This window comes from Moschus berezovskii, chromosome 2 (assembly GCF_049115385.1).
Source record: "Moschus berezovskii isolate FMDL1 chromosome 2, NW_MosBer_1.0, whole genome shotgun sequence".
Classification (NCBI taxonomy): Eukaryota; Metazoa; Chordata; class Mammalia; order Artiodactyla; family Moschidae; genus Moschus; species Moschus berezovskii.
The window spans coordinates 47,229,087-47,245,219 of record NC_142461.1 but is presented as its reverse complement, the minus strand read 5'-3'; the positions used below and the strand labels follow the sequence as shown (position 1 = coordinate 47,245,219).

The 16,133-nt window shown below is 41.5% G+C and overlaps 1 protein-coding gene across 3 annotated transcripts in view; it reads left to right on the top strand.

Moving 5' to 3' along the window:
* LOC129538402 (aldehyde oxidase 2) overlaps positions 1-13,569 on the top strand; it is a 79,848-nt gene extending 66,279 nt beyond the window's left edge. The window contains exons 35-36 of one of the 3 annotated variants that reach the window (XM_088828434.1): positions 10,617-10,692; positions 12,409-13,569. In XM_088828434.1, coding sequence (XP_088684560.1) covers positions 10,617-10,670 — 54 coding nt within the window. In that variant the 3' untranslated portion in view covers positions 10,671-10,692; positions 12,409-13,569. The other 2 variants (XM_055398574.2, XM_088828435.1) reach the window with 2 other exon arrangements.
* Positions 13,570-16,133: the final 2,564 nt, after the last annotated feature.

Here is a 16,133-nt window from a genome sequence, read left to right as displayed (position 1 = left end):
AACCCACTCCAGTGTTCTTGCCTGGAGAATCCCAGGGACGGGGGAGCCTGGTGGGCTTCCGTCTATGGGGTCACACAGAGTCGGACACGACTGAAGTGACTTAGCAGCAGCAGCAGCAGCATCCTACCTAATCTATCCAATTCTTCAACAAAAACAAACACACAAAAAATAACCCAGGTCATGGAGAAGTATTTGATAATGTCACTTTCCATGTCCCCTGTACAAACACGGAGTACACCTAGTCTGTCCTTTGTTCAGGAAACATGTGGTCTCGTGTCCCGCTGATGCTTTTCCACTTCATTTTATTTCATAGCAGTGCCTCCCAGCCCAGGGGTGAGGATTTGGGAGCCATCTGCTATGCACACATGTATACAGCAATGCCAGCCTGCTGACTGGGGCAGACACGCGATATTGGGTGGGTCATTGGTTCCACCCTGCACTGATTTCATCACAGCTGCCTTACGTCAACGGTAACGGTAGTTCACACTGACAAAATATTTTTCAGATTATCTCACTACTCATTCCTACAACTCTGTCAGGTAACTACCATGATTTTCTTCATTTTACTATTGAGGAAACTGAGGTATAGTAATTTACCCAAGGTCAAGATTCAAGCCCAGACCATCTGGCTCCAAAGAAGTAATAACTGTCTCCTAGAGAGAAAAGAACTGATTCTCTACTTCTTAAAAGAAATGTGTGTTTTCATAACTATGTTAAAAGAAACCCAAATATTTAACTGACCTCCTCAAAACAGCCAGCCATAGAGTGAAAGAACAAAGAGACCCAGGATTTAGGAATATTACTTAAAGGGATGTGTCATAACTATTCATTTCCTTCCCCTGTGTGATCCAGTCCTCTCCCCATCTCCAAATCTGACTCAGCATTTCTTGGACTCCAATAATACTGACCATCCTGGACTTCCCTCCGTCTCCCAGAGATGGTTCTGCCCTTCAGGCTGACCCTCAGCCAATTGCAATGTCCACAGAAAGAATTCCAAACATCTGCCTCGGGCCAGTCCCTGCTCAGATGGTCAAGGCCAGAAACCCTGCCTTCTTCACTTCAGGAACTCCTCTGGGCTGATCTGGCCTGGAGAGCCATGTCTGCCCATTTGCAACAGCACCAATGACATGAAACTGCAGAATCATGTGACCTCCACTCCCCAAAGCACAAGCATTTCTGACCTTTAAACAGAAGTTCTCCATCACCTTTTGCAGTAATAAATATCATTTTCTGGAATGGGGCAGATTCAGGTAACCAAAAAAACACAGCAGAAGATACTGATCTTCCTTTCTTGCCTGGTTGAACATGTTCAGCTTTCAAATGACCCAGCTTTTAGAAAATGAATTTCTTCATTTCCAAAACTTCAGGCTGCTTTTAATAGTCCAATTGTCTGGCAGTCACCGTCACATGTAGTGATAAAATGTGAATCACTTTAATTTCAATTCACCATTTGAAACCCAGCCTGTCAGCTTCCTCGTCCATGTAAGGAGGCCACATTTTCTCCCAAATCTGATGGTTTCATGGTAAAATTAATAAATGTCTTCATGGATATAAAGCATGTACTGATTTGTACACCCATCAACTAAATGATCAGAGTCAATGTGAGAGTAACCTCCCATTTTCTAAAATACTCATAAATGGATACATTCTAAATATCACCTCATATTATAATCTATATTTCATATTACAAACCTCATTTGCACAACAAGTATTTTTATCTTCATAAAAGTCACACATGTCCATTATGGAAAAACTAGAAAATGCTGAAAAGAATAAGATGAAAGTTAAAATCAGCCCTAATCCCACTAACCAAACATAACCATAGTAACCATTACCATTTTGGGTTATGTGTATATATATTTATGTGTATATATCTTTATAAATACATATGCACACTTTTAACTACATTTTAATTCATATAGGGTTTTTTGTTTTATTTATTTAAAGTTTTATTGTAGTTTGCTTACAATGTTGTGTCAGTTTCTGCTGTATAGCAAAGTGAGTGTTATATATCTACATATTCATATAGGTTTATATATATAATATATCCTATTTATATACTCATTTCACAAAATTGAGATATCCCTAATGTAAATATTTTAAAAGATTTGAATAGTATAATGGGGAGTGACTCGGGTGAGCCTGCATTCACAGGAAATCTGGATTGAGAAGGTCATTTTCCCATTCAATGGCACTCAAAAAATATAGTTGCTTAAACCCAAAGAGAAAATATCTGGCCAAAATTGTTTATCCCCCAAACTTATAATCTTTATTTATAGCCACTGGAACAAGTTTTAGAGGCAGGATCAGGGCAGAAGTTTTAACTTCTTAATACCAACCCTCCTATTATTAAGGCTACTTAGAACACGTTGAGAAAGACCATTTATCTTTCATTCATATCCCAACCCACAATATTCCAAGCAATTCCACTGACCTCACATATATCTGAATCAATGAGAATACAGCCTTCTTCAAATTCTGGACAAGACTTGGATGACCCAATGGTTTCTCTCTTCTAGCCTACAAACCTCCTCAACTGTACGTCAGCAGAGAGAGAACAATTAGAGCCAGCCTTGAGCGGGGCCTCCTGAAAGAGACAGAGAGGAGGAAGTCCTGATTCTCAGTTTAACAAAGAGAACCAGAAACAGACGAATATAGATTCTACTGTCACTTCCTGTCCCAGGAAATGTCAGTATTCCTCCATCCATATAATAACACAAACCGGAAACCTTGGACTTGGCCCAGCATCTCTCTTTCTCATACTCAGTAGCTAGTCCCTCATCACACCCTGTCAATTTGAACCCCTAACAATCTCTTCCACCAGTCATGTTCCTGTTGTTGTTGTTCAGTCACTAAATAATGTCCAACTTTTTGTGGCCCCTTGAACTGCAGCATGCCAGGCCTCCCTGTCCTTCTCTTTCTCCCTGAGTTTGCTCAAACTCATGTCCATTGAGTCAGTTGCCATCAGCTGCCATCCAACCATCTCATCCTGTGTCACTCCCTTTTCCTCTTGCCCTCAATCTTTCCCAGCATCAGGGTCTTTTCTGATGAGTCAATGCTTTGCACCCTGGACTCTGCAGGTTTATAGGGTACAGACCAGTTACAGACCTCATAACTGGTCTGTGGGCTAGAACAGAGAAACTGTTGGATCACCCAAGTCTTGTCAAGGATTTGAAGAAGGCTGTCTTCTCATTGATTCAAGTATACGTGAGGTCAGTTTATTTTCCTCCATTTCTGTTGACTCCATGTCTAACCACTATGTCATTCATGCATTAAACAAACATTTATTGAGGATCTAACACTTGCCTGGCATTAATCTAGGTGCTGAGAATACAGCAGTGAATCAAACAGTGATCTCTACCTTTAAGAAGCTTACTTTCTAGAGACTCTAAATCCAACTCCCATTTCTCTAGCCTGGGTCAAAGCAGCCTTGTAACTGGTCTCCCTACATCCACTGCAACCAGAGATGTGTGGTATGACAAATGTGATCGTGTCCTAGCACGTACACAAGGTAAAAAATTTCCCATCACTCTTAGGATAAAGATAAAACTGTTTATGTTGCCCTGCCATGCCTATAAACCTGCAGAGTTCAACCTGGCCAGCACTCCCCCACTTCTCCAGGCGCACGAGGTACCTTAACTTGCCTTGTCTCTCCACCCCAGCTACACTTGCTTTCATCTGTCTGTTCCACATGTCAAGGACAGAGGCCTCCACCAGCTCTTCCTGCTGCTTGGAATCATCTTCTTGCTTTTCCTCACTCAGCTAATCCCCCTGCTCACCTTTCATGTCTTATTCAAATTCAAGAAATTAAATGATATTTCCCTTCTTCCATAGTTTGAGGTTCAGGAGTATAGTGGTGAACTAGACTCACAGGCACCTTCTCTCTAGCTGTTTACAGCACAGCAGAGGGGGAAGACAGTTGCTGTAAAGTATAAGTGCTTGCCCAACTCTGGGTTATCCCTGAGTGTCAATGGGACAAACTTTTGTAACTTAGCCTTAACCTTTTCTTACAGTCAAAGGGGTAAGAAATGAGGCCCAGCTTTGCTCATTCATCCTACAATCCATTCATTCATCTAGCATACTTACTCAGTCCTTTCCATGTGCCAGGCACTGCTGGGAACTAAAAAAACACTGAGATAGTCAATCTCTGCCAAATGGATCCTACATTCTATTGGGAAAACCAGACAGTCAACAAGTAAAGAAATACACAATATAATTTCAGGTGGTGATAAATATTGTGACATAAAACAGAAGAGTAGGCGGCTAGCATGTGATAGATTATTTTAGATTATTAAAGGAGTTTTCTCTGGAGTATTCATGTTTGATCTGAGCCCTAAATGAAGTGGAGGAACAAGCATGAAGCTGTTAAGCGTGTATTCCAGGCAGAGAATAGCCAGTGCAAATGCCCTGGGGCAGTTTCAATGGATTCAAAGTAGCCCTCAAAATGGCCTTCTTCATAAATCTCTGATCTTGCCTCCCTGGTAGAAAAAAACTTAAAACAGAAAGGCTACAGTTGTTGTTTTTCCATGGCAAAGAGATAAAAGAAATAGAAATATGTGGTCAAGCCACTCGATCTTCACATCTTCAGGGTGAAACCTGAATAGTTGTTATCCAGGCAGCAGTTTGCTAGCAACTAGTACTGTTGCCTGGAAAATCCCATGGACAGAGGAGCCTGGTAGGCTGCAGTCCATGGGGTCGCTAAGAGTCGGACGACTGAGCGATTTCACATTCACTTTTTACTCTCATGTATTGGAGAAGGAAATGGCAACCCACTCCAGTGTTCTTGCTTGGAGAATCCCAGGGACAGGGGAGCCTGGTGGGCTGCCGTCTCTGGGGTCACACAGAGTCGGACACAACTGAAGTGACTTGGCAGCAGCAGCAGCAGCAGCTCTATCACAATGCAGATCTACTGCTTCAGATCTTTAGAAACTGTCATTCATTCACACAGCAGGCCTCCTAAAATTCTTATAGCCTGGCTCTTGACCAGGTTTTTGGCGTATTAGAGAAAATTTGAACCTGCATTAGAATTTATTGAGGTGGCCCAAAAGTTTCTTCAGGTTTTTCAGAAAGTTTGGGTTTTTCTGTGACATGTTACCAAGTGAAATTTTTGGACAACCCAATACACTTGCTCCAACTACAATGTAGCTTTTTAGTTGAGATATGTAAGGATTCACACTGGCATACAACACTGTACTATGAAAACAATTTTTTTTTAGAAACAGATACTGATACTCTTTGTATTTGGTCTGTGAATGATTTTGTCCAAAGACAATTTGTTCTGACAAGTAAGAAGGTGAGACGGTCAGAAGGTCTGTATACTAGAACATGAGCATTGGAAAGTCCCAGATCTCTTCTTTTAATAACTTTCTTATAACCATAAAGTAAATAAAAACCAGTGTATAGCTACTTCTTTAACAGAAATGATGGTTAAACATTCAGTATTTTTACTTTGGAATTAAGTAAAATAACGCATGTAAAAATACTGTGTGAATACAAGTCACTACATAAATATTACAGTTCTGGTCTCCACCAAATATCCATAACTGCTAATGACCTTTTTTCAAAATATGCCTCTCCCAGAGGCTTAAAAAGACTTTCCACATTAAATCAAGCTGACCTGCTGAGGGCAGGATTAAAAAAACAGCCCTTAAACACTTAGCAGCCACTTTCACGGATAACTGGCTTTAAGCATCAGTGAGAAGCGGGCATTGGTAAGAAGCCTGGAGCTTTTCTTTTCAAATCTTTCAGCTGCACCCAGCAGCCTAAAGGGACCTTGGTTCCTGGACCAGGAATCAAACCCGTGCCCTCTGCATTGGTAGCATGGAGTCTTAACCACTGGACCACCGGGGAAATCCCTGGAGCATTTTTGTTGTAAAAAGCTCTACAACTTGAATAATCGTATGAAAATTTTTTTTGACCAGTATGGTTACTTGATTACAGTTGTTAATTGTTGCTTTTATCCATGGGCCCTTTCTCAGGTGGTTCCCGCCTGGTCAGAACAGTGTTGCTGGTGTTAGTTTCTGCTCTGAGCCCAACAGAGCAGCCTGGCTCAAGCAGATACCACCAGAAATATCATTTCTATACAAAATTTCCTTTTTAGTGATGGGAGAGAAAAAATTGTAATTCTTGGGAAATGTATTTTGTAAAGTCATTTAAAATACGACAAGGAAAAAAAGAGGAAATTTCCTTTAAAGGTATACAATAAATGCCTAATCAACACTTTCAAATTAGGACTTTCCTTAGAAACAATTATTTCATTAAAAAAACAACTTTATGATTCAGAGACGTGAAGAAATCCACAATCTTAAAAATTAGAAAAATACTGCTTTCTAGAATTTGTCCTGCCCTGTAATTCTGTAAAGTTGGCGAATGTCTTTTTTCTGAAGACTTTTACCTTCTCCACTTTGAAAACCTAAAACATAACCAGTTCGGAGAGGGCAGGAGGGAGGAGCATTAAGATTAAAAGATACAAAAATACTACTGGACTTCCCTGGGGGTCCAGTGATTAAGACTCCACAATCCTAAATGCAGGAGGTGTGGGTTTAATCCCTGGTCAGGGAATAAAGATCCCACATGCTGTATGGTACAGTCAAAAAAAAATTTTTTTTAAAGATACAAGTTATGGGTTGGCCAAAAAGTTCATTTGGGTTTTCCCATAATAACAACCCAATATAAAATAAATCAGCAACAAGAATTATTGTACAGCACAGGGAAATATAGTCACTATTCTGTAATAACTTTAAATGGAGTATAATCTATAAAAATGTTGAATCACTATGTTGCACACATGAAACTAATAAAATATTGTCAATCAACTTATACTTTGATTTGAAAAAAACTGGAAAAAAAAAAACCCTAAAACAGCCTCCTTGTACCTACTCTCCTCCCTCTACCTCATTGGGACCCATGTCTCATTTTCCCTCCCTGCTGCTTTTGCATTTCTAGTCTGTGAGAGTTGGCAACATTAAAAGTGCCACCTGTTTAGCTCAGTAAAGGAAGCCCTTCCTGACAGATGAAAGAGGAAAGGCATGTGAGCATTTCCTGTGCTGTGACAGGCCTACTTTACCTGCACTGTTCTCAGCTGGTTTGCCTCCAAATGCTAGTCCTCGACCCCATATCCTACCCACACACAGTCTTGCATTCCTCAGAGCAGCGGGAGGTATACTGCCAGTCCTACCAGCCTGCATGCCCTTTCCTTATGGTTTTGGAACCTACTCCAGCAACGTGGGGAAACATGCAGTCTCTAGCCTGTTCTGCCAGACGCTGAGCCACAGACGATCGGCAGCACAGACATGCCTCAGTCACATGGATTCTGTGATACAGGGCACAGATACAGATCGCACAACTTGGGCTACTGCAACGGCTTCCCCAGAACACCGAGCCTGTGGTCCTGCTCCCATGAGAGGCACCCACAGTCAGACAGGCGGGACACACACACACACACCTTCACACATTCAGACAGGCATGAATTGGCCCATTCTTCACCACCTCCTCCTCCTCCCTGCCTCTCATGCTGTCTTGGAAGAGGTTTTGTGATGAAAGTGGTTCCACATTGAACATGCTTGTTCCAGGAGGCAACATGTGGTGACATACAGTGACCTTTCTTACTACTGAAGGGGATGATCTGATACTGTTAGTGAATATGTATTTTTGCATCTAAAAATTCTCCTACCTGGTCTCTGGAAGGTTGCTCCTTTAGTCTGACAAAACTGGAGGCACCTCTCAGATTAAGAGAGGGAATAAGGGATGCAGAATGGGAAAAAGGAAAAAGGAAGCCATCTTATCCAGTCAGGGAAAGGAGTTATGACACACTTTCTTAGCTTTGTGATTAAGATATGGCCCTGGAGTCAAAGGCACTGGGGTTGTGATCCCAGCCCTAATTTTTTTTTTTAAATTGTTTTTAATTGAAGGGTAATTGCTCGACAACACTGTGTTGATTTCTGCCATACATCAACATGAATCAGCCATCCAACCCTACTTTTGGTGATGCATTTAACCACTCTGATAATTTAATTTCTTTACAAAATGGCAGGAAATGTTCATGGAAAGAATAACTCTGGTTTCCTTATAGCGTTATTAAAAGGTTTGAATAAAACACATGAAAAGCATTTAGCAGCTGTCACACGTAGTAAATGGTCAACACACATTGATGATGGTGATGACTGGGTCAGAAGTCCCCAGGGCTGTCTTCAGTTTTGGTGCTTCAGCGATGGACTCACAGAACTCAGAAAGCCGTTATTCATGGTAACGGCTCATTACAGTGAAAGAATATAGATTAACATCATCAAAGGCAAAGGCACACGGGCAAAGCCCAGGAGAGACCAGATGAGGCTTTCAGGTGTCTGCTTCCAGTGGAGTCACACAGAGAGCCACCTACTCTCCCCAGCGACAATGGGGAAGAAGATACATGAAGTATCGCCAGCCAGGGAAGCTCGGCTGAGCCCTGGTGTCCAGGAGTTTTATTAGGGATCAGTCACATAGGCACAGGTTGTGTGCAAAGCTGACCTTAGTCACGCAGTGTCCAGCCCTTCCAGAAGTCAAGTGATATTATTAAGACCTTAGGTAAACAAAGGCACTCTTACAAGGCAGGATATTCCAAGGGTCAGGGTGTTCCTCCCAGGAGTTGGTTTCTTTGGAATGTGCAGAGTTTGGACAGTGGAGGCCTCCTGAGTTCACCTTTTACTGCACAATGATGCTGTATACAATGATGATGAACAATCCTGGATTGATGACACTAGGCATTGAAACCAGTGAGACGGGGCAGAGATATACTTCAGAAGGTTTAGCTATAAGTGGAATCAGCCATGACCACCAAAGTCAATATATTGCCTTAATCACAGCTATCAAGAACCAACAGTGAGAAAGAGGAGGAGGGAGAAAGGGAATGATGGCCCTAAACAAGGGAGAAGTGAAAGAGAAGATCATGAAAGGCCAGTGAAGATCTGTTTACATCCCAGAGCTGGGATTCTTGAGGGAAAAAGGGAAATTGGGTTCTTGCTCAAGAATCTAGGGAGTTGGGGAGACCCAAGAAGGCTGAGGTAGCAAGAGAATGAGTATTGATCTGAGTCCCAAAGTAGAAGAGTACCCAAGGAACCCAGGTCTTTTGACAAGAATAGGAAACAGGTTTTTGGAGAAACTAAAATTAACAGAAGAGTTGACCTGAATCTACCTCAGATGAGACTGAGGAGCTTTGTCCTGCATCCAGTCCAGTCCAGGTGGAACAGGCTGACCCTAAATAAGACAGCCAAGTAAATCCTAGTGCAGCAGTTAGGTTAGAGAATCAGGGAAGTCCCTCTTAGGAGGGCAAACTAGCCCTCTATTTACATTTCAATACAGATTGAGAGCAAACAGTAAGAATGGGACTCGTAAAGATATCCTGACAAATTAGGAGTTGGGCTGTGTTTTTGTAGTTTTCTGTCCTCTTTTTGTGTTTTGGTTTTTTGTGTGTGTGAAATAAATATCAGGAGACAGGCTTTCTGAAATTTTCATAACTTTTCATTATTTACAGAAAGTTTTTTATGTTTTTAACACTTTTGTAACTAAAAGTCAACTCTTCAAAGAAAAACATGACAGCAGAGGAGGTGGGAATGTACATTCTGCTTATTCTGCTTTGGGGCAAACCCAGCAGAGAGAATTCCACAGATGGGAGCTGCGGGCCAGAAGGAATAAGGACAAATGGGTTAAATTCTTGGGACTTCTAGCCCAGAATAGAGAAAAGGGCCGGAGTTTGCTGCTGCTGCTAAGTCACTTCATTCGTGTCCGACTCTGTGTGACCCCATAGACGGAAGCCCACCAGGCTCCCCTGTCCCTGGGATTCTCCAGGCAAGAACACTGGAGTGGGTTGCCATTTCCTTCTCCAATGTGTGGAAGTGAAGTCGCTCAGTCGTGTCTGACCCATAGCGACCCCACGGACTGCAGCCTACCAGGCTCCTCCATCCATGGGATTTTCTAGGCAATAGTACTGGAGTGGCTTGCCATTGCCTTCTCCGAGTTTAACTGGAGTCAAATCATTTGGCTAGGCATGTAGATAGGGCTCTTCTCAGATCCCTGCAGAGGAGTCTGGGTCTGTAAACTGCAAGCAACTGTCAGCCTAACCACTTTGCCTTTCCCATCCTCCCACAAAGATTTTCATTGGATTTATAATTCTTTTGGGGATTCACATCTGAGAGGCAGAGAAGATAGGTAAAAAAATCCAAAAAGTCAAAGTGTCAGTCACTCAGTCACGTGCAACTCTTTGTGACCAGGCCAGGCTCTTCCGTCCATAGAATTCTCCAGGCAAGAATACTGGAGTGGATAGCCATTCCCTTCTCCAGGAGATCTTCTCAATCCAGGGATCAAACTGAGGTCTCCGGCTTGCAGGCAGATTCTTTACTATCTGAGCCACCAGAGTGCACCCTCTTAATTAGCAGTGTAATGGCTAGCAGAGATGACAGCATTGACCCCCTATCTTTTCAGAGTTGTCATTTGAAAGGAATGGTACAATCCCATTCCCCAGGAAAATCCTGCTGCTTCCCATTAGAAACATCTTTCAAAACCTACAGATTTGATATCATTTTCCTGGTGAAATATTACAAAGGTATTATGATGTTTAGTATTTAATTTACTTTCTTTCTTAGATCCCAAGAGATGATCCTAAGACATTTAAACCCTGGTCTATCACTGTAGCATAACACTGCTGTCATTGCCTTAAAGGTAAGATCAATAAGTTGAAAGAGAATTACTCAAAATGACAAGATCAGCTAGTCCAGTGGTTTTCAAGTTGTGTTCTGTGATATCTTAGGATTGCACAAGTGTATAAATCAAGTTTCCTTTTTAAACCTTTTTTTAAAAATTAATCTTTATTGGAGTATAGTTGTTTCTTTTTTAATCTTATCCAATATTTTCAATATTTATTTATTTATTTATTTGGCTGCACTGGGTCTTAGCATCAACATGCAGAATCTTTTAATTGTGGCATTCAAGATCTAGTTCCCTGACCAGGGATTGATCCTGGGCCTCCTGCACTGGGAGCATGGAGTCTTAGCCACTGATCCACCAGGGAAGTCCCTGAGTCTTTAACTATCTTCCTTTACCTGCAATTTCAAATTTTGCACTCTTCAGAGTAGCATAACTTTCTTATGTATTTGCTTTATGTGCTGAACATTGACCTTACTAAATTTATTCCATACTAAAATCATATATGTGTGTGTGTTCTCCGTAACATTTTAAATCTCTGCTAAAAATGTGTCAAAACTGGATTTCCTTGATGGCTCAGTGGTAAAGAATCCGCCTGCCAATGCAGGGAACATGAGTTTAATCTCTGGTCAGGGAAGCTCCCACAGCCTTGGACCAACTAAGCCCGTGTGTCACAACTACTGAGCCTGTGCTCTAGAGCCGGGGAGCCACAACTACTGAAGCCCTGCTGCCTTGGAGCCCACATTCCACAACAAGAGGGGCCACTGCAGTGAGAAGCCTGAGCACAATTAAAGAGTAACCCCAACTTTTCGCAACTAGAGAAAGCCAGAGCAGCCATGAAGATCCAGCACAGCCAAAAATAAATAGATAATCTTTTTTAAAAAACCTCTGATCTCATTTTATATGATCTCTCTGATTCTTATTTTTATAAATGAAGACATGGAGGGCAAGAGAGAATAAGTAACTACTTAAACGTACTTATTCAAATCTGTGAAGCTTACAGTTCATTTTGTCAACTACTCATTGTTCTCTTCACATACAAAAGTTGAGATTTGTACCCCGTTATAATTATTATCTTTTCTTTTTTCCCAGGAGTTTCAGTTTTTCACAAGTGAAAAGACGGTTTGTTAATGCTAACTGGACTCCAAACTGATATTATTGTATTGTTGTGTGGGGGTGGAAGACACAAAATTTAGAAATATTATTCAGATTTTATTATATTAAAAAGATGAATCATTACTTCCAAATTGTTGACTTAGACTTTCTAGCCTAAAGGCCATCAATCAAACACTGCACTTGTCACAGCAAGGAGCATAACGTTGATTTTTTCTGAAGATATCATGTAAATATTGCTGTAAAGCAAAATTTCCCTTTGTGTACTCGTCCAATCTAACTAAACTAGTAATCCAGGTTACAGTTCTACAATGAAAGATACTTCTCAGCAAATGAACATGTGATTAGTCTTCCCAGAGATGTGTTTGATTCAGTTGTAAGGACACCATGAAAGTTCTAAAGGTTTTGTATCATTTTGTTTTTACTGTGGAGTAGCTATGGGTCTGTATATGTGCATTGGACAGCAAAGGAATATTTCCTTCATGTAGGTCAGCTATGCAACTGGTTAATATTCTTTTGGAATTTGGAGGGGAAAAGCAATGTAAAAACATTTTAAATATATTATCACAAAACCCTTTTTTTTTTAACTTGGTTATGAAAAAGTATCTACTCTGTTATCAGTTTCAGAAACGCTTAATTGCTCAGTTTTCCACATATAGAAGTAGGTGCCATGGAGCTGGACCGTAAAGAAGGTAGAATGCCAAAGAATTGATGCCTTTGAACTGTGGTGCTGTAGAAGACTCTTGAAAGCCCCTTGGACAGTAAGGAGATCAAACCAATCAATCTTAAGAGAAATCAACCATGAATACTCATTGGAAGGACTGATGCTGAAGCTGAAGCTCCAGTATTTTGCTCATCTGATGCAAACAGACGACTCCTTGGAAAAGTCCTGGATGCTGGGAAAGATTGAGGGCAGAAAGAGAGGTGGGTGACAGAGAATGAGATGACTGGATGGCATCACCGATGCACTGGACATGAACTTGGGCAAACTTCCAGATGGGATGGACAGGGAGGCCTGGTGTGCTACACTCCATGGGGTTGCAAAGATTCGGACATGACTGGGTGACTGAACTACAACGACAACAACGTGGAGCAAAAGAATCCTGAATTGTAATCACCTTTATGCTGTAGTTAAAACATGCAGAATCCATCAAATTCCACTGCATTTTAGGGGCCTTCAGAGAAGGAGAAACCAGCATATGAATTAGGCCTCATTTGACCAAAAAGTCACAGGGTAAAATGATGCTCTGTCAACCAGAAGTCATACCATCAGGCTCACCAGTCATCTGCAGTGACTCCTGGAATGAATGAAGGAGGTGAGGCTGAACTGAGAGCGCTGGGTCACTGGGGAAAGAAGGCAGAGGTTGAGCATTTAGTCTATTCTGAGGGTAGTTGAAGGTCATGAGCATGTCTGATTGAAGGGACTGGGACGTGGCTGTCCACAGGCCTGTCCAGTGGTGGGAGGCTCCACTGGGCCACAGGAGCCCAAGGGAGGAAGGAGACAGGAGCAGAAGGGTCATGGGCAGGGCGTAAATGATACAAGACTCTTGCGCACTGGAGCAGGAGAGCTGGGAACTTAGTGGGAGCAGCCAGGGTGAAATAAGTTGAAAGTAATGAAGAAAAAATGTTTTGGCTCTTGAAAATAAAATCTTTAACTGTGTAATCTAATATGAATGTGAGAAATGTGTGTGTTTTTATCATTTGTGTCATTTTAAATGATGATAAACATAATTTTTTTAAAATTTGGCCTATTAGGGCTAAGGATTTTTCATTTGTCATGGTTGAAAACTCTAAAGCACCAAGAACAGAGGGATCTGAATAAAAATTATTCATGTAAGTTGATGCACTAAAATCTGAATGGCACAGATATAAGTACTTTTTAAAAAAAGACATATTTGAAGCCACATCCTAAAAACCAGTTCCTTGAGCTCTATAAGCCTTGGTAAAGGATAAAACTTTAGAATTTTTGGATGAGTAATACATTCACACAGTTAAAAAGATATATGCAAAGGTGTGCAAGGCAAAGATTTATTCTAGTATCACCATCCATCCAGACAGTTTTTACACAAGTGCAGAGTGTCAACCACTTTTGTTAGATACTTTTCACTTTTTTGCCTCCTTCAGAAATAGCTGGTCCCACAATACCCTGTCACTCATGCCCATTATACTTGCTGGACCCACTGAGCGAGATGCTGTTCCCTTTCTCTGTCTAGACAATTCCACCCCCTTTTCCATGTAAGAACCTGGTGCCCATAACAGTGAGAAACTGTAACCCTTGACACTCATCTGGACTCTATGAACCCTCCTAGTTCTTCCCCCGGGGTCTTGGGTACACAGGAGGCGTTTGTATATTTGCCTTCAGAGCCTGGGTTCTCTGGGTGGGTTTTCTCTCATGTAAATGAAAAAATAGTCTGCTCCCAGTTCTACCCCTGGAACTGTGAAAAACACTTAATCAGTCTCACATAACTGGGTAGACAAGTAGCAAAAAGTATGCCTTCTGATTTTCAAGATACCAAAAAGTAAAAAAAAAAAAAAGGCAGCAATAGTTGGAGAGAGAAAATAAAGGCATCTTCTGTCCCCCTACTCAGGCTGAATGAGTCAATATTAAGAAACCACAGATTGCAAAACAAGAGTGCTCTTTCCCTGGCAGAGTCACCGTAGCAGGACAGATGCCTCCACCCTCTCTTAACTCCACACTGGCCGATGTCACTGCTGATCTTGCTCCAAACCATTTGGCACAGAGCTGCCAGGATAATCTTTCTCAATATCTGTAACCATCCACGCTCCCTGGCTAAATGAGTAGCATGCAACAGGAGAGTTTCTTCTTCCAAAAAGGACTATCCAAACATTGGCAGAGTAGTCATCTGTCGTTTTTATCTGCTGGGGGTCTTCTCCTTTGGAAAGTCACCTGTCCTCCACCATGAGGGCTGCTGGGAAAGGCACCAGGATAAGCTGGGTCAAGAGTCTCTCCGATGAGAATCAGACTCTGGAGTGAGTTAAAGAAGGGTGAAAGGATCTCATGGCCCTGGGCCACATAGAGCACACAAGCTCCGCTGCTGAGATCCTCAGATGGGCCCCTATTCCTACATATCTGAAGGCTGGCTTCTTCACCCCAGCTTTCAACTCTGTGAGCTAGAGAGTACCCTTTCCAATTGCATTACTTTCTTTAAAAAAAGAAAAAAATGGCAGGGGGCAGGGGTGGAATTCCCTGGCAGTCCAGTGGTTAGGACTTGGTGCTTTCACTGCTGTAGCCAGGGTTCAATTCCTGGTTAGGAAAATAAGATCCCATAAATTGCATGGCAGGGCCAAAAAGAAAAAAAGTATTCTTTCCTAGGGCTGTTGTAACAAATACCCATAAACTGAATGTCTTAAATATTTATTTCCTCACAGTTCTGGAAGCTAGAATTTTGAAATCAAGGTGTCGACAAAGCCACGGGTTCTAGGGATGAACCCCTCCTTGCCTCTTCTGGAGGCTCCTGGCATTCCTTGGCTTGTAGCTGCATCACTCTGACCTCTGCCTCCATCATCACAGTCTTCTTCCCTGTGTATCTATGTCTACCTCTCTCTGTTTTCTTATTAAAACAGCAATCACTGGATTTGGGACCGCCCTAATCCAATATGACCTCATCTTAACTAATTACATTTGCAAAGACACTATTTCCAAACAAAGTCACATTCTGAGGTTTCAGGTAGACATAAATTTGGGGTGACACTATTCAACTCACTATGACAATAATCTGAGGCTAACAGATACAGTTTGGGATAGAAGTGATCTTCCCTCCTTTGCTCCCTATTGTACTTGGTTCTTCTTTCTCTCCCACTGTTTGTTTGTCTACATATATATATATATTCTCCATTTCTGGACAACAGACATACTGGTGGCAGGGACTATATTTTACTCATCCTTTACCACAGAGTCTATCTTAAACTCATGCTTTACATGTTTGACTAAGGAAGAGCAAACAAATATGCTCTATTCAAACAGAAAGTATTTGTGAAACCTATACTGTGTAACTCAGATACTCATCTAAGGAAGGTAACAAGAAAAAATATATAGTTCCTTGACAAAGAAGTCAGGTTACATTGTTATTGAAATTTAATCTCTTGAATGCATTATTTATATTACTTGTACATGTTAAGAAAAATTTCCCAAAACTTGGAAATAAGGGGAAAAAATACTGTGGGATGTTTTGAAGTCTTACTCCAGAACTAACAAACCCATTAGTGAGTAACCTGATGCTCCAGGGATACTCTGCCCTTATGGTGGCTATAAGCCACATGTGGCTATTTAGAACTTGCCTACGTGCATGCTAAGTCACTTCAGTGGTATCCAACTCTTTGCGACT